This window comes from Camelus dromedarius, chromosome 9 (assembly GCF_036321535.1).
Source record: "Camelus dromedarius isolate mCamDro1 chromosome 9, mCamDro1.pat, whole genome shotgun sequence".
Taxonomy (NCBI): Eukaryota; Metazoa; Chordata; class Mammalia; order Artiodactyla; family Camelidae; genus Camelus; species Camelus dromedarius.
Window position 1 is genome coordinate 7810215 of NC_087444.1, and position 27630 is coordinate 7837844.

At 39.9% G+C, this 27630-nt stretch overlaps 1 protein-coding gene across 1 annotated transcript in view; it reads left to right on the plus strand.

The window, feature by feature from the left end:
* PALMD (palmdelphin) overlaps window positions 1–27630 on the plus strand; it is a 44254-nt gene extending 16624 nt beyond the window's left edge. The window contains exons 3-8 of the mRNA XM_010975284.3: window positions 4084–4208; window positions 19558–19672; window positions 19811–19844; window positions 19966–20079; window positions 21944–23041; window positions 27274–27630. Of these exons, the coding sequence (XP_010973586.2) occupies window positions 4084–4208; window positions 19558–19672; window positions 19811–19844; window positions 19966–20079; window positions 21944–23041; window positions 27274–27317 (1530 nt within the window). The 3' untranslated portion in view covers window positions 27318–27630. The remainder of the gene's footprint in view (window positions 1–4083; window positions 4209–19557; window positions 19673–19810; window positions 19845–19965; window positions 20080–21943; window positions 23042–27273) is intronic.

Consider the following 27630-nt stretch of genomic DNA (forward strand, 5'->3'; position numbering starts at 1 on the left):
TAAGAAATGCAGTGTGTACTCCCAGTTCCTAACTCCAAAATCAGTGCTTTTTCTCTCAGTCTCTCATTCTCTCTCTCTCTCTCTCTCTCTCTCTCTCTCTCTCTCTCTCTCTCTCTCTCTCTCACACACACACACACACACACACACACACATGCAATTTGCACACAATTCAGGTCTCACAGTGAACTAATTACTGCTTCTGAGTAATTGCTATCTTTGCAGAATAGGCAGCCAGGTAACAGCAGAGCTCACAGTAGAAAAGGTTTACACATCCCCTCAGTTCATTCCAAGAAGGTTCACATAGGAAAACTCTGACGCACTGAGAGGTCCATTTCCGAGGTGACATCTCATTTCAATACTTAACAAAAAAGTCCAAAAAGGTGAAATTCCCTGTAGGTTTGATTTCTGGAACCCAGGAGACCTCTTCTGATTCGACCCAGTCAAAACACGTATCACGCTTTGGGCTGCGGTAGACAGTCGTGCAGACGGCACACTGTGTGAAGACACCTGAGGGGGTGGGGTGTGTGTGGAAATCTTGCCCATACGCCCTCGAAACCATGCACCCTGGCACAGGGCTGCTTCTGTCTGGAGGACAGTTTCCTTCTCTCTGCAGGCAAGTGCTGACACCTTCCTAAGCTGTGCGCTGACCCGAGGGGTAGCAGTGGGGAACCACACCCTTTCCTTATCTGCATATTAGTGCCTTAGGGATTAGCCATGGCTCTGAGAGCTGGGGCCCCTCTGCTGGCCACATAGCCGGGAAGTTCAAGGTCAAATCAATAATTAGGACAAGTTAAATGATCATTGTTTCAATTTAAACATAAGTATAAGCAGTAATTCTTTAACCTGGAGTGGTCAAAAAAGGTTCTGTTAAAGGTGTGGGACTTGACCTAAGTCTTCACGGGTAAACAGAAGTTATATAGCTGTACGTGGGGGCTTTCAGTCAATATACATCTATTAAGCACCAACTATGTGCAAGGTACCAAGCTGGACATTAAGAATATAAAACAAGTTTGGTCTGTGCCCTTAAAATGGTAACTGACACATACACTTATCGTGACATTTATACTGGGATGAACACAATACAGGGGCATCAGCTGCAAAGGGGACACAGAGGAAAGAGCAGCTGTTTCAGTGGAGTACATCCTTCCAAGTTCTGCAGAAGATGACTGGCTATTCCAAACAGCAGCTAGGCCTAATTCCAAAATAGGGTTCAAAAATGTGCAGAAGTATTTTTAAAATTGATTCCAAAATACGTTCACCATGTCAAAAAAAGCTCTGCTGGCTTCTGCAATTACTGGTCTTTCTTTTATTTTCTTCTTCATCCATTTGTCACCATTCCAGTGACTAGCCCCACCACTTTCCCAACTGCAACTTCAAGCAATATGAAGACAAACATTTACAAAGTGCTCCTTCTGTATCATCGGTACACAGCACACACACTTCAAAATAGTTGTGGTAATCCACTCTAATATTCTTCAGCTCCAGAACCTGACGTTCATACCAATGACATCCTGGAAAGGGGGTTTCCAGGGCCATTATCCACATCCTCACATTCAAACTTCTCTGCAGCTTGGGCACTGTGGCTCTTCTGGCCTAGTATCATGATCACCACCCGATGCCAACCAAGAAACACAAAGTATACTCAACCTAGAAAACTTGTCTTTTCTGGAAGTCCATTTAAATCATGGTATGAAAAACTAGTTCACTCCTAAAGTCGCTCATAACTGTTGCATAGAATATAGACATGCTTCAGGAAAACCTGCCCAAAGCCCTCCTACCTGCCTGTCACCTACATTTCATTTAGTTAATATGGCTTCTGATTCTGAATGTCATTGTTGTGAAATAGATTTTATTCTATTCATCAGCCTCAAGGACTAAAGCATAAGTCTAAACTGTGACGTAAAAGCAAAATAACTGTGTTTTCGTTACCACAATATGTGATTGTACCGTATCATTTTGACTGCACATCCAAATTACATATTTTATATTTAGATGCAAAGAGTTCTCTGCTGGAGCTAAAAGACAATTCATGAATTATGAACAAAGTTTATAAGGCTAAAATTAAAATTATTCTTACTCCTAACCAAACTGAGAACCAAGAATGTAGTCCCAAGACACCCTAATCATGCCATGAGAACCATTCTCCACCTTCTGCAAGCCAGCATCATAAGACCGTCCTATCTGAGTTGTTCCTTATAGTGATACGGATGTAACTGACTGAAACTATCCTTGGAGGTTGTTTGTAAAGACTGTAATTTACTTTGATAGTTGTCATCTGTCTTCTTTACTGTGCATTAGCTATCACCATAGTCCATCAAATAAAAATAAACTAAAATCAAGGGAGCTTCTTAAATGCCGATGTACTCAGATTTTCTTGGCATCTTATCAGGAGATAAATCTTGACCTTTATTAATAATATTTATTGTGTCTGTGGGAACCCCTTTTACAAACAACTAAACAGCTATAATTAAGGGAAAACATAACATTGGACTAAAGAATCTCTCGCCGCTGCCAACTGGAATAATAAAACTGCTCTTATGATGTGTGTTGGCCACATGCAATTGCTTGAAACTCTGAAAAAGCCAACACAAATATGATGATTGGGGGTGAGGCTATCACTGACTTAATCTTGTGGTTTTCAAACTGTGTCCTGTGCATCTGTAGTCTTCGAAGACCCCTCACTGGTTCAACTAGAGCAGGCCATCTTTCATTTATTCGACAAGTTATTCCATGTAATACATACATTCCATATAGTCTTCATTTGTGACAGTATAATATTTTTTAATGATTTGAAAACCATTGCCTTAGTTTAACTGAACTTCCTTTGGTAAATATCTAGCCCAATCAAACTTATTTAAATTTATTTTAAATTCAGAGATATTTATATTTCAGTTGAATTAATTCCAGCATGCTTTTAACAAAAAAAGACAAAAATTCTTACTTGCTTTCATTTTAATCATGAGGTTAGAGAAAGAAGTCCCAGAAAAATAAAGTTCCCATTCTTCTCTCCCCGCCATTTTAGATATAGTAAATTGCCAGTGAATAATTATGGAACAAATAATGTACAAAGGTTGTATTAGATATATAGTGACAGCATTTTCCTCCAGGAAGGAAAGGAGAAACTCAAACTCTTTGAAAATAATATCTAACAGTTTTTACTTGAGACACGGACAGGATGCTAACCACGGCCTCTCCAAATTTTCAGGTCCTTATCATTTGCTTTGTCTTCTTAGGCTCAAGTCCAGGAATGTAACTCATTCATGCAAATTCAGGGGGATTTTTTTTTTCCATATGATGAAACATAAATCTTTTTTTGTTTTGTTTTGTCAAAGTTGACCGAAATTCAACTCAGCAGTATTTAGACAGATCAGGGAATTTTCTGCATTGTTGAGACAAGTAGGGGGGCTGAACTTAAAGGATATCTAGAACCAGGGAGGCTCTCAGAAGAAAGAACGGGTACTGAGTAGGCAAACCCATATCAACCACACATCCTAAGACCATCATGAAGTAAAGACACAATAGCAATCTCTTGTTTTGCCCACCATTCCAACTAATCCCACAAAAGTTGGTGGGCTTTTTTGGGGGGGGGGAGTGGCCACTGTAGACTGTCACTGGGATGAACATCAAACGACTTCAAGGAGCTTGTTACTTTGACACAAGATATACACCCATCAACCCAACAAGTAACAGTAAAGCATCACCATGATGAGGTCCCTACATGACTGCTAAACATCCAGTATGTGTAAACACACACGGCTGTGTGAGCCTGAGGAAAGAGTTCTGTGAGGGGAGGTCGGGCTGTGGGGCGGATGCAGGGGGAGGACAGAGATCTTCACAGAGAAGGAGGACCTGAATTAGACCTTAGAATATACGTAGGATTCAGATCTATAAAAACTGGCTTGAGAAAGGGCTCAAGAAGGGTGCAGAGCAGGAAGCCATCAGAGTTATTCAGGCAAGGCAATAAGGGAAAACAGCTTCTCCTTAATACCTACACCACTGAAATTCACAAGATTTGAAAGCAGTCAGAGGTTTTGGAATTGCTGATCAATGTAAGAACATCTCTTTATGTTTCCTGATCATCAGAAAAAGGCCTTGAGGGAGAAATGGCTTCTAGACGGAATCAGCACCGGAAAAGAACAGGAAGAGATGAAGAAGCAAAACCAGCAAGACCAGCACCAGATCCAGGTTCTAGAGCAAAGCATCCTCAGGTAAGGCCCTCACTGAGACACTCCGCAACTGTCTTTATTTTGACTCTGACCCACGTCGAATGTATAAGAACCATTCTCCTTTTTAGAGGCACAATCAGATTTTCCATTTAGATTTCTAACAAAGACTAAGGAAACACACCAGAAAATAACAAGAGAAATTTTTCTGTAAATGTCCCCTACTCATAGCAACACAGGATTTATTTTTTCAATACATAAGGTGACTTACCCAGAGCTCTCTGGGCCCATTGCCTCACCTACAAAATGGTAGTAACAGTATCTGTCTTTTAGAGTTGCTGAGCAGCTTAAAACTGCATGTCCTAACCTCCTAGCACTACCTGGCACCTGGCCAAAGATCAGAAAACAGCTCTTCACAGCCCCAACCTCTACGCTCACCTTAGGACAGGTGACAGTTCTACGGGTGTGTGCACACTGTCCCTCCATCACACCTCTTCCCAGACCCTCCCCAGCCACAGCCGCAGGATTTCGAAAGAGAAGACACTACACGACTCGTTCACTATCGTTTTTCTCTTCCGCTGCCCGGATTGTTCAGTCGCAAGGGTTGACTTCACTTCTTGACGTCCTTCCCTGCCCATCAGACACAATGAAACAGAGTCAGCAACTTCCATGACATGCAAAGGTTTTAGATCGCCTTGGCTTAAAATGAGGTGATGGGCATAAAAAAAATTGGAAAACTCAAATGTAAGATGGGATTATTAATACTTTCGCTCAGTGTAGGTAGCATGGGAGACAGAGATATGAGAAATGTCAGAATCATTTTCTAACCTACACATGGGAAAAAAGACGGAACATTGTTTGGTCTAATAATGACAATAATTTAAAGCCTGCCTGTCTTTGAAATATGGGTAACTTCCAAAACCTCGCTCACTGCAAATCTGTTATCTTTAGTGAGGACTACAGGAAAGACCTGGAAGATAAAACTATCCGGTAGTTGTGGTATGGCCGCATTTTGTCCATACTCTCCACACTATACAAACAGATTGCATCAAGCCTGAAATGGACAACATGGGGAAAAAAACCTTCTTTTTTTTAACTGATTTTTATTTCACTTGCTTCATTTCATACACTTGTATATTTAATAGCTAAAAATCACTAACCACTCATTCTTATTTGGATGTTTTTTTAAATTAACAATTCTTAAAAAGTTACCACTGAGATGTTTACATTTATAAGCCCCTCAGTTGTTTGTTCAAAGATATCAACTACTTCTGAATGGCAGATAACAAATATTTTTAAAATAACTCGATAAATCAACTAAACCGTTTGGAAACTTTGATTCTTTGTAAGTCATCCCTTAGCAAGAGCTTCCTGACAAAGTCTGGCTTAGCCAGTGATTGCCTTCCTCATTCCTCCACACACAATCCTTGTCTCTTAAGGAGTCCTGAATTAATCCCTGTAAACCCTGGCCCTGCACAGACACCACCTTGCTTCCTCTCAGAGCCCCTCCTTTGGAGTCTTTCCACATACCAAGACCTTAGAACTTCCTCTCATCTGATGGCAACTGAAGTGGTTACATTTAGTCAAACTCCATTAACGAGCTTAGGCCGCTCTGAGTCATCCCAGAGAAGGTACTAGGACTCTAGCGATGGCCTTGCCTGAGTGCTCTGAGAAGCACACGAGCATCTAGTAGTTCTGGTGCTTGCCTAGTTAGGGCTCCTATCTGACCAAAAAAAAGAGGAAAAGAGAAGAAGGGAAAAGAAGGAAGAGGAAGAGGAGGAGAAGGAGGAGGAGGAAAACATTTTCGGAGCCGTAATACATAGCAGGCACTTCACATACATCATCCCATTTAATCTTCATAACCCTGTGAGGCAGGTGTTACGATCTTCATTTTTTGCAGAGAGATTAAAAAATTCACACACTTAGGAAGTGGCAGATCAGAGACTATCTCATTTCACTGTCCTGTGCAGCCTATAAAATAATGGCACACAGCAACCTCTGTGGACTGAAAAGGCATCATCTCTTATAGGAAGCCTTTGTAGCATAGTGTGTTCCTTGGTTCTCCTTTCTCCACACAGCTCCTACCACACACAAGACCTTCTTACATGTCCCATTAATGTCTTTGTTAAATTACCAATTAAATGTCTGTTCGTTACCCAGTTTCTGGTGTCTCACTATGACTTTATTTTAGATCTTAAGGATGTCATTAACCCATCAGTGCTCCCTTATTAAAACCAAATAATTTTAATTCCCATATATAAATAGTAATAGCAGTAATGGTTCATTTTTAAATGACCTTGTGCAATTTACAAAGCACTTGCAATTCCATTAAGTCATTTAATACTCACAGCAATCCTGGAAAGAAAGCGTCGATACCTCCATTTCATAGATGAGGAAATAGGCTGAGAGAGGATAAGAGACTTCATTAAGGTCGCAGAGCCAGTAAAGGACAGACATGGGTCTCAAGGCAAGTCAGGTTCAGTGCTCTCCAGCTGTAAAATTAAAAGAGAGCTGTAGGTTTAAATGCTCTGGAAATGGTAATAGACTTAACACCTAAGAGCAAACTGCTTTGTTTAAGGAATAGTCCTAAAAAGATGTATTTGCAAAGAGTTCACAAAGAATTTGCAATCTTGTGACCCATCAAGGCATGTTTATCTTGTTTAAAATGTGCAGGGAACAGAACGTTCTAAAGCAACATATGGAGACATAAAATATCTGTGCCTTGTCTGTATTAAGCAGCGTCCAGTAGCGCCCAGCATTATAGAAGTCACATTGCCAAAGCAGCTTTACCTGATAACTGGACATTTTCTTCTCAGATATTTCTAAAGCTGCTAAATAATCAGGTGCACGCTTTTAAATTCAATCTTTCTCAGAAACAACTACCCACAGGACTTAAAAGCTTTCATTGGCAGCTAAATACAGTACATTGTCCTGTAAGCTCGGAATGGCAACCAAGCCAACTGACAAGGCTGAACTAGGCAGCGCCACCCTCCTTCCCTAAGCAGAGAAGGTACCCCAGTCCCTGACTGGGATTTATCTCCGGTGCCTGCTCAAGGGTAACATTTGCCTCTTAGCTAGACGACAAGATTTTAATAGGAGCGTCAGAGTAGAAACGTCGCTATAACTGCAGGTTCTGTGGCAGGGCCAGACTGCCCATGGAGTTTGCATGCCTTCTACTTCCACAGCTTCGTGAGGTGAACTGAAGGAGCATGGCCTTTGGCACTCAAATCCCTGTTCTGCTGACCACAGTACATAAGCCTGGCTGTGTTCTTTCACCTCTTTGGGCCTCACCTTCCTTGTCTGTAATAGTGGGACCATCATAGCCACTTCACAGGGCTGCGATGAGTGACGGTCCATGGCCGTGTCCATGTGACGCATGGTCGGTGTTCAGAAAACATTAGATTCTATTTCTTATTAGGAGTCAAAAATTATTAAAAGAAGGACACTGCCTGGAGCTTCATCTGGGGATCTTCATCTTTTGGCCAAGACCTCTCATTTCATTATGCTCATTCAAAGAATCTTTTTCTTTGAGTAATCTGCAGTTATCACCCAATTAAGCTTCTTTCCATTTGGAAGTAACTGATGGGTTTCCTTTATGGCCTGAAGACTAAAATGTTAATAATAGGAGTTAATTTTTACAGAGCATTTGCTGAAGACCAGGCACTGTATTAACCCTTCATATATATTATTTCATTGAAGTCTCACAACCATCTTATGAAATAGATAACATTCAGGCGAGAAAACTGACATTTATAGAGGCTAACTTGCTTCATGCATACAGCTAAAAAATTAAGAGCCAAAATTTAAAATCAAATTAAAGTCCTAATCTTAAAAATAAATTGTGCCTCAGATCCTGCAGAAAAATCTTACAGAAGTTAAATGCCATCCTTTCACAGCATTTTTAATTCCCAATCCATGCTATGATATCACTCTTTTTTTCACTCCTATATACATTATTTATATAGATATTCATGTGACTCTTTAGCATATTAAAAACACTCAGAGGTTCCCTGACTCACCCGTAAACTTTAAGTAAAGTATGTCTGCATGTTTATCCTCTCATTTATTTCCGAGAGAGGCAACATTTCAGAAAATAAGTGCGTTTCCATGGTTTTTGTCTCTGAGTCACATTCTTAGCTTTAGAACAATATTAGTGAGTATTTTGCCTGGTGCCCAGATTAATACCTTAGGAGGAAATGCTCTCAGGAGGAAAACTATATTGAACATCTTCTGAATCACTTTGCTCAAGTTAGAGTTTCAGTTTGCCTCCCAGATGAGCCCTACTCTTAGTCTGACTACAGAAACATTTTCTTCCTGATTGTAGGCATGGGTGCAAAACCAGCATTGACTCAGTTCAAACATCCATGTACCCAAATGTATAGGCAGCCCTAGAAATCCTGTTCTGTCACTTCTGTTGCTTTTCTCTATCCAATACTTATACCCAAAAGACACCCCAAGCACCCTAAGAAGTGTCCAAAGGAGCTACATCATTCACATGCTAGGTTCCTCTTTCCTGTCCAGCTACCCTGCGGTTCTCCATGACTCCCTCTGCCAAACTGCCTTGCATTAAGCTCCCGTCCAGACACTTGCTACTTTTTGAACTGTGCCCAAAGACCTGACTTCAGTTGGAGCACACAGAGCACTTGACAGAAATGTCATAAGCATAAAATGCAAAAGATTAACTGCCAAGGAGAATGATGCAAATACACTGCATTCCCTTTGAGAAGGATTATCTACTTATGATTAAATGTTCTCCAGTAAGAATTTTTTTTAATATTCCACATTACCCTTCTGACCTTCTGCCTTTCTTTAATGAACTTGCATTTGTCTCCAAATAGTCAGAAACTGCCTTCCACATATGGCTCTGATGGGAAGGTACAGGTGAAACACTGGATCTCTGTGTAATTATATGTCATCACAAAAGATGGAGAGTGGGCTGTTATAGCAACAGCAGTCATCCCACATCACTTAAGGGAAATTCCTCCACAAATGGAGATGGCTAATAGAAAATGCATTCTACTCAATATCATGTAACGCAATAATCTACTCAGTTAACTCAAAAGATAGCAGGCAAGATTCTGTTTCCAAAAGGAACCCAAAGCAATGATATAGGAATATAAAGGTTAAATGACTTTGTTACTGGTCACCGTTTATCCAAGCTTAGCTGATTATTATTTCTGTCCAAGTTTAACCCCTACTTAATGTTCTGATCTACCTGTACAAGCCAGTTGTACCTTAGTGAGACTAGTGTCTCATCAAACACAGTGATACACGCTGCATGAAACATATCACATTCTAAATGTTTCTGCTTTCCTGCTCTGACCCACTCAGCCACATACATCTAACAACACATTGCAGGGAGATAGACAAGCTGCTCTTCTGTGACAATATAAGAGAGAAGATGTAGGGGGAAAAAGAAAAAAGGAGAGAAAAACACTATTTGTTTCTTCGTGAATTTGCTGTTGCCTGGAAACAATTAAGAAATGATTCTCAGGCAATTATTTGAGTCAAAATCATTCTGAGCATGTTTTTCACTCCCCATATTTGGCTAATTGGCTTACCAGATTTGAAATAGTTCATCTGTTGTTGTTTTTAATTTCCCAGATATTCTGACTATTTTTAATTTAGAAGCCTTTTTAATTTAACAAAAGGAGCTAAGTTAACCAAATTTCCATCAAAAAAGGGAAGAAATCTATCTCCCCCACAAAAAAATAAAGTACGATGCCTAGCACATAGTAGGAATACCCGTGACTACATAGCTTAATATGTGAATGAATGATGGATGGATGGATGGATGGATGGATGGATGGATGGATGGATGGACTTGAAAATACCATGGATTTAAGGAGAAGCTGAAGATAAGACAATGAATTGAATGTTAATAAACTAAAAGGGAAAGCCTCGAATTTCTTTTAAAAATAAAAAAGAATAAACACACCCAACTGTCCTGAGTCAACGGCAAAGTTATGTGACAGTAATACGCCCCTGGTTTCAGAGGCAGTTGTTGATGGCATGTTTTAGCATCTCGCCATCACTTCCCTTTTCACCTTTCCCCCTTCCTCGTATGCTCTTTTATTTCCTTATCCCCACCTCCCAGCATTCTCCCTTGTTCAGACCTGCCAATCTCATTTACATGTGAGTAGAAATAAGAATTAAACGGTTACCTAGAATAAACACTTGCCCACCACAATGGGAGGCTAAAAAAGTAGATTAGAATAATAACCTCCAAGAGTCCTTCCTTCACTCTCCTGCAATTCAGGAAAAACAATTACCGTTTATGGAGTAAATATTATGTACTAAGCATTATTCTGAGAATGACAATTCCCTGAGGGAAGTCTAATTAGCCTCGTTCTACACATAAGGACACTAAAGCACAGAAGGCTATAAACCTTTTAACAACTGGCCCATAAATCACACGCAGATCTCTCTGACTCCACACCCTTTCCATCATGCTTCACCCTGCCTGTTCTTGATTTATTTTAACAAACGTTTATTAAGGACCCGCCACATATAAGTCTTTGTTTCTCGAGAGGAGATTCAAGAATCATAAACTCCTCAGAGCAAATTTTTATTTGTGTTTACCTCTCTTTAGATCCTTTAACTTTTCAAAGTGCTTTAACATTACGTATCTCATTCAACACAATATTCAGTGACTCGAAACACAAATTTAAGGCCATGAACAGGGATGTCATAGGTCTTTGGCTAAACTGACATGATTTAAGAAGGAAAAACAAGCAACTGAACAATCCGTAAAGTGGGAGGAGAGTTAGTGTCAGTGATCCATCCTCCAGGCGGTGGTCATGAAGAAAGAATGTTCAGAAGCAGAGACTCATTGTGTTAGAGAAAGGGTCTGTGCTGCTATGGGGCCCAGGCTTCCCCATACCCCCGGAGAGTGTCCAGAGACCAAATTTACCAGCTCAGGAAACTTCCACAACACCCCCTTGCAATGCAGCTTTGGTCGGCCATAAAGCAAATGTCACTTCGTTCATTTAGCTCACCCAAGGCTAACTGGTCTTTGTTGGTTATTCTATGTTATACTGAGGTTGGAATTTATATTCTTGGTCTTCGAATAATAAGAGTCCTGTTCTTGGTATCAAATAGGAACAATTAACACTAGAAGCAAAGTAAAAATGAGGTGGATAAAAAGTAGAAAATACAGTGGCTGCTCTATAATACTATTAGAGAAAAATGTTAAGGGTTACAAGGCACCAAGCCAGTAATTATTTCTGAATGGAGACAGTAAGTGGCTATATACATCGCTGAATATGTTTTGTCGTTCCATAATATGATTACAAGCAGTACAGTCACTAAAAATATTTTTCCCCTACAACTATTTTTTTAAAGGAAAGAAAGCTTTCCAAAATCATGGGTAAGCATATCTGCAATTAACTTGCCATGACCTGAGAAAAGTAAAATTAAATAAATAAAAAATTTGCCACAACCTGGCTACAGCAGTATTTGAAGGTCACTTGCGAAAACTCATGTCACCTACGTAGAGGTCGATTTCAATCATTATTACAGTTATTTAGCTCTTAACAAGTGTTTGGCATGTCCTGCAAGGTTCTCCCCAGGCCCTAATTAAAACCACACACCCTGCTTCTGTCCTGGCAGAACATTTGAGAAGCCCATAACTAACCAATTCGCTGCAACCACACCAACCTCCAGGGCGTGGGTTTGTCTGCATTCATTTGAAAATTACATTTGTAACTTGCACATAAAGGTGGCTGGTTCTCTGAAAACTGGTTTGGTTTCTTGCTTTTCATGGCAGATGCAACCTTTAATGTACAAAATATTATTCTGATTAAGAGGGCTTGCTTTTCTGCTAAATCATTCTTTTCTGACATTACCCACCTATCAGGCAGTTTCAAATCATGACAGTGTCATCTCCCCATAAGATAATTGTTAATATTTACAGAGATATATTAGGAGATGAGATTGACCCATGCAAAAGCGGCTCACATCTAACTATAAATTATTCAGCTTTTCTAAATTTCTGCTCTGTTCCCAACTATCAGAGCAGACTGACACTTTTCCCAATGTCACTGTTGGGCCAGCTCTCTGCCTCTAGTTATCTTGAAGTTGCCGTGGCTGCATCGCTTGCCCTGTTCTTCAATGCGTAGGATTAGAGGCAGTAGATTTGGCTCGGGGTAAACTTAGTGTTTGCTGTATGCCAAATGCCCTTTAATTCTCTGGCAGGCTTACCCATGGCATGTGATTGTTTGCACTGGTGGGTTAAACCTTTCTTCTTACACACATGCCGTTCGGCAAGGGCCGATTATAAGGCAATACCTATGTCCATGCATAAAAGGGTTCTTCATCCTTTTTGATATACTTTTAATTCAGTTTGGTGAATAAAATGTGCCTGGCATATACTAGGTGCTTAATAAAAGTTTGTTCAATGTTTGATGAAATTTACTGGACCCTAACTTTAAAAATAAAACGAAACAGCCCATCCCTTATGAGATTACATGCTCTCAATTTTACTGGGAAAATAGAGTTTGACGTTCCCATTGGCCAAATTATCTGTAAAGATGAAACACCTATAACCTCTGACCCAGTAGTAATAATGTATCTGCCCATCGCATATGATAAACAGTACGGTCAAAATTACCTGATTGAAATCATCAACTATGTGTACTCAAGAATATCCATTGCAATTTCAGAGCTATTTTTCAGATGAGTTATGATTAAAAAATAAAATAAGCCTTCCTTTTTTCATTGCAAACCTTAGTCATTCAATATTAACTAGCTAATGTCAAAACAAACTATGTTGGATTTGATATACCATTTAGAAACATAAATTCTTTAACCGCTAGGAGCAAAAACTGATTTATTTTTCTGTTTTTACTGGTGAACTACCCGAAATGCAAGATGCTAATGATTAATTCCATGAATCAACAAAAAATTATGAAAAAGATTTCATAAAATTTGTCACATCAAGATTCATCCTCCATAAGGTTATACAATAATTAGCACACTGGTTTTGCTGCTTTAAAAGACTCCAGAAGAACAGTGGCTTAAACAAGATTAGAAAGGTTCGCTTTCCTCCTACACATAACAATCCTAGCTGGGAGAAATTCAAGGGAGGGGAGCAGCAACTTTACATGAGACTATCAAGAGACCCTGTTTCTTTCTGTCTTACTGCTTTGCTACTCGCTGAGGGGTCCCCTTGGTTGTATAATCAAAGGCAGTTCACCACATCTGCATTCCAGCTTAGGAAGGGGAAGATAAACAGAGGGCAAACAGTGCTATTTTAAGGATATGACCTGAAAATACCAGAGTTAACTCCTGCTAATATCCTATTGGCCAGAATTTAGTCACATGACATCATTTAAATGCAGAGGAGACTGGGAAATGTAGTCTGTAGCAGGGCAGCAGGGAGACATAAAACTCAGGGAGTTCTGTTACTAAAAACATAGGAGGAATGGGTTTGAGGGGAAATTGCAGGTTATCAAAACAGACTAACATATTCTTTTATTTATTAAATAGACATCATCTATTGAACAGCATTTATTAAATAGACACTATCCTCATAACTATTATGAAACCTCTGATAATGCTGGATCATTGTTTTCATTTTCTGTCTAGAACAGTATTTTCAAGGACAGGTGTGTCCCTGAAACTATATTAGCACCATGCTTGCTCTAAAATCATTGATATTAAAGTTAAAGATCAAATCCAAAAATGGACCTGGTAGGTTTTCTCTTTCACTGGAGTTGTCAGAGATGGCCCTTCCCTCCCTGGCAGACTGAGGAAGAGAAAGGGGTAACTAATCGTTATTGAGGAATTCCTCTATGTCAAGCCTTGTGCTAGACGCTTACAAACACTATCTCACTTACCTCCTTAAGACAACACTTTGTGAGTACTATTACTCCCCAAATGAGAAAACTGAAGCTCGGAGGGATTCAATAATTAAGACAAGTGTGTTAGCTTTGATATGTCCTCACTTTCTGTTCCCATGGGTGGAGCTGGGGAATGAAAAATGGACCTTCACACAAAAACTCACAAAACATAGGTAAGCCACTAGCCACCTCCTGTTCTCCCAAGATTCAGTGGGGAAGAAAGGAAAGAGAATCTCTGGCTCAAGGAAAGAGTCAAGGGTTACAACTGCTCACCACTCCATGCCGAATTCAATACCTGTTGGAGGTAAACACATCTGGTAGCCTGGGAGTCTGACAAGAAACTGGATCCTTCTTGGGGATCCTAGCTTGGGGTGCAGTTGGTGAGGTGGTCCTAGCACTGCCATCAGCTGGTCTCAGAGGTACATCAGTAGTGGCACAGCCTGGGTCTAAGACATGCTGACTCAGCCCATCCCAGAGAAGTGGCCATTGGGCCATCTCTTTGGGTGTGGTCCTGGCTTTTAACAAGAGAGCTTGAGCTACCGAGACACAAGTAACTTGTCAGTCCTTTCAAAGTATACAGCTAAAGCCAGTCATAAACTTAATTTCAAACATAGCATTGGTGATGGCATTCAAATTGCAGTATTACAATCTAACTGCATAACCAGCTTTCTATGTAAGACCTAAAGCTTCCATTACTTTGACCAGTAATCTTATGCCCAAGCAGAGATAGTCTCCCTGTAAAGAAGCCCTGGCTTAGGAAACCTCAGACTTCTCAGGAAAAAGCTCTTCTAAGAACTCCTACCAAAAACCAAACTCAAGTAGCCAAGGAGAAAAGCGACAAAGCGTGGACTTCTTCCCAGTCAGACTGCCTGGGCCACCAAGCGGAGAAATTCTCAGCACAGCAACAAACACCCTCATGAAGATCAGGAGGGAGGGACCACCTCCGCAGGTCAGGAGTCAGCACTGCCGCACGTCGGTAGACCCCAGCCAGCAGTTCACTCTTCACTTTATTATCACAGAAAGTAAAAAAATCCTTTCGTGCTGCTGGGCAAGTGAATGCTGTCTGTAAGTTCACGAGAACCCATTTTTAAAGGTTTTATTCCCACGGTGGCTAATTAGTAAGGAGTTAAGAGCTCAGGCTCTGTGGGCAGAGGCTCGATTTCAAGCTCCATCCTGCCACAGGCGGCCTGCAAGCCTCTGGACCAGTTGCCTGTCTAGGTGCCCAGTCTGCTCATCTGTCAAATGGAACTAGTAACATGACTCACAGGGGATGCGGTGAGGACTGGTGCCTGGCAGATGTAAATACTCAGTACATTTTAAATGATTTTTTAATTGCTAGCAAGTGAAGTGCTATAAGGTAGGGCACGAACTTCTGAATTTTTTTCTCCTGAATTCCCATTGTTTTGGCCTTTAATAGCAAACTCCATCAGGATGTTAGTCCTTGTTAATGCCACCAAAAACTGAAAGAGATAAATGGACCCTTAGCAGCAGAAAAATTGCCTTCTGAAATAACCCTTTTCTGGAGCATCTGGCATTTCTGTGCTGTCCTTTTTCTAAGACAAAAAAATTGTGTGTTGGAATTGGACTGGGGACATTATCTCGTGATGATTAAGGAAAGTTATTACTAGAACAGTGCATGAAATGAAAGCTACTTGCTTTCACCTAGGGAGCTCTTGAAAATAACCCTCTTTTTCTCCAGCAAATAGGCAAGGAGAAGAAAGACTCCAATAATGGATAGCATTACAAATCCTTTTTCATGTACTCTGCTTATCTAAATTGGCACATGACGCCTGCCCACCATCTCTCAGAAATTGAGAGAGGTCCTAACTCATCCATCAGGCCCCGCCTAACAGCCCAGGAGGCACTGGGAAGGATATTTCTCTTTCTCTGCTGCCCGTTTCTCACCCAACTGAATCAGCATTTCTAGGAGCTCAATTCCCATTCGGAAAGGTAATACCTCTAAAGATGGGGATGGCAGCATTTATGGAAATTCTAACCCATTAGCTGAGAGATAAGCAGGTGAAGGTTAGAGAGTTATTCCACAGAGACCTACCCAAAGCTTTCTATGTTAAAAAAAAATTAGATTTACGTTCACAAATATACATACACATGAATTTCTACTTATATATGTAAAACTGAAATTTTGCATATGCATACACAAAAATACACACATACACATACATACATATGTATATGAATTACCTACACACACATACAGAGATACATATATATTCCTCCAGTTCTTCACTTACACTTGCTAAATTCTCTCCACGCAAAACCTTAGGAAAAGACTTAGATATGAGGCCCTAATTTAAGCCCTGCATTTTTGGAGCTTTAAATCAGGGTTAAGTGTCCTCTATGAACAGTCACTGAGCCAGGAAAGAAATAAATAAATATAGACAGATAGATAGATTTGATGGATATAGAAATAGAGAGAGAGACTTGAAAAGCAAGTTAACCCAAGTGATAATTTTCAATTAAAGCAGGATGATCAAATCCTAGTCAACAAATAATAAGTTTAGATTCTATATTACGGCTACATGGAAGAGAGGAATAATGAAGAAAAAGTAAAAAATATCCCAGAGATGGACATTTAAAAATCCTTTATAAAGCAAGTATCAAGCACCTATACTCTACCAGGCATTGTTCCAGGTGCCCGGGGTTTCTCGACCTTGGGGTTTCCTCTGACACTCTGAACCAGAGATGCCTTTGTTGTGGGGGACTGTGCATTATAGGATGGTTGGCAGCATCCCCCGGCAGCACTTCTCAGGTTGTGCCAGCCCAAAACATCTCCAGACATTACCAGGTGACCTTAGGGAGGACACTGCCCTCAGCTGAGGCCCGCTGCACTAGATACACAAAGACAGCACCTGCCTCCCAGTTGTGATTTTTGTCTTATGCTCCTTAAGAATCGTCATTTCTCAAACACTTGGCGCATCATCTGGTGGGAGGCTGTCAGACCTGCTCGTCTCCTGCTGGGCCACCACAGCGCCTGCCCCTCTGAGCTCTGACCTTGGGTGGGGGTGGGGGGTGGAGGCTGGAGAGAAGCCAGTTCCTTACTCTCAGTTATTGTTTCCTTTGTTTCCCATCACCTCCACTGACATTCTCATCTTTTAGAAAGCTTTTTCAGAGAAAAAAAAAAAAAAACTCTAACATTTATGTCTTAACAGTATTTATGTCGTCCATAAGTCAATATAAAAAAATAGAATATTAAAGTGAGAATTTTCAGAAATGCTCTGTATCAGTGAGCATCTCCTGGCAGAACTTTGTGATTCAAAGTAATTGGCACCAAGACGCTTCCTTATTATCCTACTTAACGGAGAGTTGGTTGTAATGAAGTGATAAAAAACAGAAAGTGGGTGTGCGCGAGCTTCTGTTTGATTTTCACAAACACATCGTGACGTGTCATTTGACTGCAGCCTCATACTCATGTAGCTTTCACCAAGGACTTGAAAACCTTCAAAAACATTCATTAGCAGATACTTTGATAGGGTTAGCAGGGTTGCAACCTCATATTCTTACCATATTAAAGACATTCATGGGAATTACATGACAGTACATCACCCACAGGCCCCTCTACAGAGGAAAACAGCCACAAATACCAGTGCACGTCAAACTCCCTGAGCTGCAATTGCCCAGGAAGACCAAGAGCTCTATCTCTGGTCCCCAGAAATAGGCAGCGGCAGAAATAGGAGGAAACTAGCATTTGCCAAGTGCTCACTATTTCTTTTATTCCTTATTAAGCCCCACGAAATAGTTAGCATTGTCCATACCTCTAGGTGTCTAGTTGCCCCAGGACTCACTCCTTGGAATCCCTGTCTTTCTTGGAAATCTTTTTCATTCCTATGGCTATAAACACCAACTCCCAAATTTGTCACTTCAAACCCAGACTTCGCTGAGCCCCCAGCTTTTACATCTTACACACTGTCTTCTCCATATCGCCATCTGACCGTCTCAGGTATAACACATCCGCCACCAGTCTCCTTTCTTCTCCTTCCCGGATTACTGTTTGGCCAGTTGCATTCACACTTTTCCACTTATTCAGGTCACAAACCCTGGAATCACCCTTAACATCTCTTTTTCTCACACCTTGTATGTAATCTATCAACAACTCCTAGCAGCTCTTCCTCTGAAATAGTTCCACAGTCCAATCACTTCTCACCCTTGTACCAGCGAACACCCTGGATTAAGCCATTTCATCTGAATTATTGCAACAACCACGACCTCCATGTCTGCCCCGTCCAGTCTATTCTCAGTACAGCGGCCAACGGACGTGTTTAAGTTTCCTGTCCTAGCATACTTCTCTCCTGCCCAGGATTCCCAGTGGCTCCTCAAAGGAAGGTAGAGGTAGCAGGAAAGTCAGAATTTTTAAACAAAAGCAACAAATAGGAGAATGATCTGTCTGACCATATCTTGAGCTTTTATTGGTGTGACGACAGCACCGGAATTCTGAGCTGCCAGATACATGACCATCTTAAAGAAGGAAGTCAAGAAAACTGACAGTTATCTTAGCTGACACTAATGCCCACAGCTGTCATCTCCTGAACAAGCTGCTGTATCTAAGCAGCCGTCCTCCGAGGCAGCTGATTTTAGAGCTCAGAGTATTTGGCTGAGAAACTACATGCGCTTCATGGCTGCCAAGGGCCAGCCTTACTAACTGGGTGGGTGCCAGTGGCTGTGTGTTTTTGTACAGGATAGAGGTCACAATGCCACACACTGGAATTAACTTGAATCTGACACGCAGCTCTACAATGGTCAAGATACCAGCTCAGAATGTTTGCGACAGTCCAGTTTCAAATGTCTGTTTCTGTCCCTACGAGTCAGTTCCCTTACACTTTTGTCAGGCCATGTGAGAAGTAGCCTGACAAATGGAAATATCGTCCCTGTAACAGCAGCGGCTGAGGCCACTGGACTAGCTTTTGTCCATTTCTCACCTCTGCACTCTACTCAGTATAATGTGGCACAACTTTTAGGAAACCGTGAAATTTAAATGAAGTTGTCATTTGCAACGTTAGGATATGCTGGGATTTTAAGTGTTAAATAGCAATGACTTAAATCAAGTCTAATAATTATAATGTTATACAGTGTTGCTTGGCTAGAAAAATAAATATATGTTTTCTCCAAATTATTTATATGGAAACTTGTGTAAGAAAAATTGGCAATCTACCGAATAACAACAGATGGACCATTTCTTTTGGTCTAAGCTTAAACTTAAGTCTCTTTATAAAAGAAATTTCTCTATTTCATTTGGAAGTAACATTAGTCATTGCAATGAAGAAAATGGGACCAATGGTCAAACACTTTACCTAAGAATTCCCTTTGTCAAAAATAAAAAATAAAAAAACTTCAATTGAAAATGATTAAGTCAAAGTCAGGTATTAGGAATCTGCCATGTACTTCATGTGATGTTTGGGGTGATGCTCCGTTCTTAGAAAGTATCTGGATACTTACAGGCAATATTCCAAGGAAAGCTGATGTATGAGGAAGGTATATTTGAGAGCTCTGTACTTGCACTGTCTTCAGCAATAAAATGTATATCTTTTTGTTGTCAGACTTGAGAAAGAGATCCAAGATCTCGAAAAGGCTGAACTGCAAATCTCAACCCATGAAGAGGCAATTTTAAAGAAACTAAAATCAGTTGAGAGGACAACAGAAGACATAATAAGGGTGAGCATTAGCTAAGTTTAAAACTATAATTTTAAAACTAATTTTCCCAAAATTAGTCCACAAATGGCATATAATTCTTCAAATAATTGAATTTATTTTTTAAACTGTATTATCATGGAGAATTCTTTTTTCTTACAGTCGGTGAAAGTGGAAAGGGAAGAAACATCAGAAGGTATGTTTCTGAGCAATCTGTGCAATGTCTAACTAAGATACTTTTGGCTAAGTCCACTGAAATTTTTCCCATTGTTGTAAATATGTTCTAAATGTATTTTGAATTAATATTAATTTTACAGAGTCAATTGAAGACATCTATGCTAATATCCCTGACCTTCCAAAATCCTACGTACCTTCCAGATTACGGAAGGAAAGAAATGAAGGAATAGAAGATGATGAACAAAACAGAAAAGGTAAATGAAAATTCTGTCTTCAGTGGTAGGTGCTCAAATTCAGATTTTACAATATCAAATGTTAGCAACTTGCTATGACATCTTATCCAGGGTACTCAATGGTCTACAAAGTTCCATGAGGTACGTGAGTCACTTGCACAAGTAGAGATAATGGGGTTACAGTACTCGTTCCATGCATTTTATTCCCCAGCAAACTAGGTAAGGACAGGGAAGATAAAATCCTCAAGATGAGAAGCTCTTAAAGCAAAGCCCCCTGCTCAAAAACATCTCTCTCAACATATTCCATGTAGTAGACACTAGAATAAAAAGAAATGAAATGAATGAAATTAAAATATTCCCTTTGAGAAATCCAGGCATTATTTACCCCCACGTGGGAATGATTTTCATAAAACTAACACTTCAAAGGCCCTGGGAAAATGAAGGCTTGTACAGGGGCAGAGAGGGAACCTTTGAATTTCAGAGTGAAAAGAGAAGCTATACTTAATCTACAGGGAGCAGTCATTCATTCATTCAACAAATACTCAGTGAAGCCCTACTCTTGGCCAAGCTCAGTTCTCACATTAAGAATACAGTAGTCAATAAAATAGCAAAAATCTCTGCCCTCACAGGGTTGCCAGTTTAAGGGAGAAAATAGATTAAAAATTAGGTAAATAAATAAAATACATCATGGTAGGAAATGAAAATGCTGAAGAGAAGAATAAAGCAGAGAAGGCGGATAGGGTGAGTGTGGGTGAGGGTGTTGCAGTTTTAGCTGGGTAGCCGGCAAAGGCCAAGAAGCACTGGGCTGTGGAGGAGGATGGAATGCCAGATGCATTCAAAGAGGAAGGTAGGGGCGACACAGTAAACCAAGCAGTGCTACATTGTAATTTTGCCCAGAGTCTCATCAGCTTTACTCTGCCAGTTACAATCCCAGCCGTAAGGATCTTGCCAGGGCCGAGAAGCAGATCTCAGCTTCCCCAAAGTCAACCAGTTCTCCCCAGGTCAGCTGTTTCAGTGCAGCTGATATCGCTCTATTCTTAGCCCTTCTTCTCCTTGAAAATGGGAGTGAAAATGAAAAGAAACATAAGGCAAAAGGAGAAGCATGTGATTCTAGACTTCTCCTTCCCTCTTCAATACCAGAGCCACATTTAAACAACGTCCCAGTTGTGAAAACTTTAGAGCACTCCTTTCTAGTTTCAGCAGGCTGCTAGCCTGTGCAGCAAGGACGCAACGTAGTAGAATGTACAGGCCTTTTGCCTGTGGTCACGCACAGAGCAACACAGTCCTCCTAACTGGAAAAACAACCTAGTGGGGAGGGTATAGCTCAGTGGCAGAGTGTGTACTCAGTATGCAGGAAGTCCTGAGTTCAGTCCCCACTACCTCCTCCAAGAATAAATAAATAAATAAACCTACTTACCTACCCCCTAAATAAATAAATAAATAAATAAATAAATAAATAAATAAATAAATAAATAAATAAATAAATAAATAAAATAAAAGATCTGACTCCTCCCCCTTAGCAAGGTAAAAAAGTACAAATCTGTTGTGTTGGATTTATTAATTAGAAAGAAGATATCTTTTGGTTCCCCAATGAAAATCTGTACTGTTTGGAACCATCTGTTTCTCTTCTCCAATCAGCTTCTCTTCTTCAGTCCTTCCTACTGGAGTTTTTCAGTAATTTCATACATCCTTACAAAAAAACAACTCGTGTCATTAAAGCATTAGTCATTATATAATTAATGAATAAAATCTGAAATTTAAAAAAAAGACATCTCATAAAAGACCATCAAGGGTATATACTTAATATACAAATAAACACTGAAGGCAAGACACTTTACAGGAGAAAAAGTTGACTAAATCAAGGATCGAATTTGTCTCTCAACAGCTTTGTATGCCATGGAAATCAAAGTTGAAAAAGACTTGAAAACTGGAGAAAGTACAGTCCTGTCATCAATACCTCTCCCATCAGATGACTTTAAAGGTACAGGGATAAAAGTTTATGACGACGGGCAGAAGTCAGTATATGCAGTAAGCTCTAATCACAGTGCAGCCTACAATGGCACTGATGGCCTGGCACCAGTCGAAGTAGAGGAACTTCTAAGACAAGCTTCAGAGAGAAATTCTAAATCCCCAACAGAGTACCATGAGCCTGTATATGCCAATCCATTTTGCAGACCGACGACTCCGCAGAGAGAGAAGGTAACTCCTGGACCAAACTTCCAAGAAAGGATTAAGATTAAAGCTAATGGACTGAGTAATGATATGAATGGGTCCATACACAACATGGACAATGGACTTTCAGAGGAGAGGGGCAACAGCTTCAATCACATGAGTCCCATTCGGCCAATACCTCATCCCCAATCAATGACTCACCAAGCAGAGGAGATGCCCCATAGCCTACAAAAGAGGATGACAACTCCTTGGGAAGAATCACATGTGATGCAGGACCAGTATGCTCCATCTCCAAAGGCAGGACTGAGTCCCAGCAAGGGCCTCTCTGGGAAGTCAGAACACCAGGGTTCTTCTCCTCCTTGCCAGGAGGATGAGGAAGATGTTAGATACAAGATTGTTCACTCCCTGCCTTCTGACATAGATAAGACAGAGCCCGTGACCATGATTTTCATGGGGTACCAGCAGGCAGAAGACAACGAGGAAGAGAAGAAGCTTCTGACGGGGTATGACGGGATCATCCACGCTGAGCTGGTTGTGATTGACGATGAGGAGGAAGAGGGTGAAGGAGAAGCTGAGAACCCATCCTACCATCCCAGACCTCCTTCTAGTCAGGTCTTCCAGCCTGCCAGACCAACACCACTGCCGAGAAAGAGGTCAGAAGTTAATCCCCGTGAAAACACAAACCATAAATCTCCCCACAAAAACTCCATATCCCTGAAAGAGCAAGAGGAAAGCTTAGGCAACCCCGTCCGCCATTCTCCGCTTGACGTTCAGATGGCAGGAGACGGCACTGAGGATCCATCTTTAACAGGTAACAAAAATGGCAAGGCTTGCCACTGCTGTTTACTCATGTGACAATCTTCTCTCTGTGTTGTACCAAACCCTCTTGCTTTCAGCTTTTTTGGACCACCTCATAGCCTAATACATGCTAAGATTTTTTTTTAATTAATGCTTATGTGATTTATTACCATCATAAGTGAAGCGATTGTCACTTCAAAAGATAAAGAAAGTGAAAAAAAATGTGTTGCCTTCTTCGGATACTGCATTGACTGACCTTAGTGGCTTGACATGCTGCTTCTGTCGTGGTATGTACTGTGTGTGAATGTATCTGGATCACTCTCCCATTGGAGCATCAGTACCAGAACTCTCCCCATGAGAATCTGATGCCAGCCTTTTGTATGTGCTTCTCTGTGGTTTTAGACTTCCTACGTAATTTAACAAATTGCCTTAAGTTTGCAAGAAAAAATAAGACAAATTTTATTTTCAGTGTGATATTTTGTTACTTTGCTATATCTTGTTTCTCTATACTTTTATAATTTTATTAACTTAATTTCCTTAATTTTTCTGCCTTTTAAAATAGAATATCAGTTTGTCTTACAGTATCTATAAGATTTAACTTCACATAATCTTCCCTAACTTAGAAAATTTATTTTTTTATTTTCTAAATAGTGGCATCCCATATATTCTCATTGTCTGTAAAGTTTTACAGCTATGTAGCTTTTTTAGCATTGACTAGAAGATAACACTTTTTTCTACGAAGGTGATAGCTCACCAGTTTAGATTCCTTGCTATCACTTGAATACTGTATTCTACTTATTTATAAACAATAAATACGAATATGATAAAAATCATTTATAATAGCTACACTTACCATGGCTAAAGACATAAGTCAAATTACCCAGACACAGGTACTGGATGTGTGAAAGCAAGAGTAATTTTAAATGTTTTAATGGAAGAATTTTCATTAAAAAGCAGTAACTGTTAAGTCCCAGCTAATCCAGCAATCAAAGAACCTGCTAATGCTTCAGAACTGTGGTAGTAACTGCACAGCTCAGGAAGGTTTCTTCCTCTGAAACCCAGAAACCCAGTCTCGGGTTCCCAGTAATACAATGAAATGGACCTCTTCCATTTTTCTAAGTAGTTAAATTAGGCCTATCAGTTGTAAATGTAATTATCTGAAGAATTTCTAACCTCTTGATAAGTGTACAGTTATATTATCCTCCTAAATTAGAGTTGAGTGGTATGTCCCCACAATGGAAACCTGCTAAAACTTAAAAGTTCTGTTCTCTTTTGAGAATGAGCTTTGTTTGCCAGTCGAACTTTGCATCTTAAATTCATTTTTTAAACAATGACACAGGAGACTTAAGGAAAAAAATGAACATTCTATTTATGGTCAAGACATTACCCAATGTAAAACCTCCCATTTTTTAAATTTGAATGTTAGCCAGCTCCTCCTGAACACCCTTATTCCTTCTCCCCTACCCAAGTCAACACATGTATCCCATAGAAAAAGACAGGAAGTGACTAATGTTTCCAGACGACACTAATCATGCTACTGAACTAAAATAATGAAAACAGGAAGACTTTTTCCAAAGTAACAATACAAAGTTTTGTACTATCAATCAAAGCATCTTATAAACAGAATGCTCCAAATTCCTCACCTTCTGTCATGATATTGTTTTACATTCCTGTTTTCCAATTCAGCATATGGATTAAGGAGCTAATAGTTTTAATGGGTTTTAAAAATAACCCTCAGGGTTTGACATATGCATAGAATATACAGCATATGCCCTCAGGGGACATCCATATGCATAGAATATACAGCAACCTATGTATTTCAGTTTCACAAGCACCAAATGGGTTGAGCTTCTCCCTCAACCCCCCCCCCCCCACAAAAAAATATGTATTGGTACTTGAAAATCCACCTTTCAGTCAATTACTTTATTTATGGCTTAGGTACCCTACTAAATAGAAATATTTCTGGGAAGCATAATAGTGAAGAATTGTTAGTCTCTTTTTTTTTAGTATAAATGTCGTTACCAGAGCCTTATCTAAGAGCAACTTTTAACTCGGAAAAGAGCATGAAGGAGGAAGAAAGGTGGGAAAAGGTGGAATCTGGAGATCCCAAAGACCAGATTTTTTTAGTTAAAACTTTGAATAGGATAAGACATGATGAGAAAATGTGGGCAAAGTTATGTCCATTTGCTAATGTAAACAGAACAGGGACATGTTCTAAGTATCTGGCTCGATGTCCATCACTGAGTGGCCCCAGTATGCTTTTACAGGGACTCCACTACCATCCCCACCAACTAGACAGCTGGCTTCCTTTGGGAGTCCTCACCAACCTACTTTTGTACTTCTTCTAGCTCTGTTATAGATGTCTGTGACATTTCAGGGTGAAGGGTAGGGAACCTCAGCTCCATGGGACTCACAAGCTATTGGTGCAAAATTGCCAACCTGTGGCAACCGTTAGGAGCCAAGGGATATGGAGAGGAAGGAGGCAAGCTCTCTTCCATACAGTTAAACCAGCCAAAACTATGTGTCTGGATTGCTATGAGAAGAGGAGGCAGAGATCGGAGAAGAGCAGAAAGAAGAAGGTTAAAGGAGAGCTGATGACCCAGGTTTTTTGGCTGCTACAACTGAGGGCCTCCCCATTGCCAACATGCTCTGGCCCTGCATATCTACTTGGAACTCACGTCGTCTACTTACCATAGGCCTGAGAAAGGAATAGCAGACCCTAACAGTCTAGAATGCCTTGTCCTCCCTTAAAGAATGGGACAGTGAGTTACTGGATTACCCTACTATTGAGGATACAGACATCCAAGATGTCCTTTAAGAACTTCATTGAATGTCCACAGCACACTGGGCATGTGTGATTTACTGAATCTAAGTTGAGGAGTAATTGTAGGGAGGAGGACTTTGCCCTTGCCTGAACAGAGACCTTTAAAAAGCCCCTTAAAATGAAATTTGGCCCCTGCTCTCATTTCTGGTATGGGCAAGGTAGAGGTCCAAAAATCCAAGAGTCAAAACTATAAAGTCTTGCCTTCTGCCTTCAGTTGACCTCTTGCTATGGAAGTACAGTCCTCTCCTCAGGTTTCACCATCCAACATCTCCCAGCAGTCGAGACCATCCTCCTGGCTACAGAGCAAAGGAAATTCTCTCAGCTAATCACAAATTCAAGACAATATTCTTGATCCTGCCATGAGAAATAATCATTTTCCTTAAGGTTCCAAGGGAAATAATGCTCTTTGACTTCATTTAAACAAAAACATTTTGTATAAGTAGAATGACAATAAAAATGACCATTGTCTTGCTACCCTAGTAGAGCCCCATCCTTTCTCATATTTGTGGAAAAGAGCTTCTTAGAGTTAGGGTCATTTCATTTGTTAATAGACAACTAATCTATGGCTGTGACATGAAAGAACACGCTTCCCTCGTTATTTTTTTATTAAACAAAATCTTGTAAACAGGGAAATAGCTGGTTCTTGGGCCATATCACACATGAGTGTAATGATCAGTGCCTTGAAAGAATTTCTCAGCTTTTGGAACATGACTGAGGCAGCTATGTATGCTCTGAGGTCCTAAATATTAACGGCATGATACCAGAACATCAGGGGAGTGCTATGAATTTTAAATCTACATTTTTAAATAGTTTCTACATCCAATATATCATTAGCAGTGAAATATGTTAAAAAGATAAATTTGCCACTTGAAGTACTTATATCTTGACAAAGACATTTTATAATTACTCCAGCTCTTCATTACTGGCTCACGTTGTTTCATTATGAAGAAATTTGTTCTTACCATTCTATATCTAAGGATAACGCCCCTTAGGATAACCAAGTTTGATGAGTTAAAAGATAAACCAGCCATCATGAATTAGGGTTTATGTCAATGCTTTTTTTTCTTTAGTAGTGCATAACCGAGAAAAATGCACGAAACACAGTCATTGACCCATAGCTGTTTATCTATGGCTAATAATGATATTGTGCACTAATCCTGTATTTACTCAATGTATGCTGTGTTTGCTCTATTGATTTTTATAGAAATGGGTTCCTTCTAGCTCTGAGGCTGCTTCTACCCTAAGTTAACCATAGCTTATTATCTCTACTATCTTTTTATGCTACTAAAACAATGCTCACATTGTTGGATAAAATCATCTGAGGTATGTTTCAAACTTTCCTGCAATCTATGAAATGGTCATTTACAGTGAAAAATAAACCTTTTTTTTATAACTCTCTCTGTTTTTCCTTTAATTTGCAGCTCTAAGGATGAGAATGGCAAAGCTGGGGAAAAAAGTTATCTGAGAGGTGTACCATCTACATAAACATCCTTTGAAGAAACTAAGAAATGTTTGCAAATTTCTCTTCTGGATATTTTGTTTCTTTTTCCTGAGACACACAAAAAGTATAATTATACCCATATTAAGCCATGTGAATAAGAAGTAGTCATTATTTGTTTAAAAAATCCAAAAAAAGCTAGGGAGAACAAATGCTTAAATTTTCCTTTTACTTGATATGATTCAGCGGGGAGGGGGAAACCAAGATGTTTTTATTGTATTGATACCAAAGCATTTCTAATAAGAGCTTGTTAAATTTAAAAATAAAGTTATTTAAAATA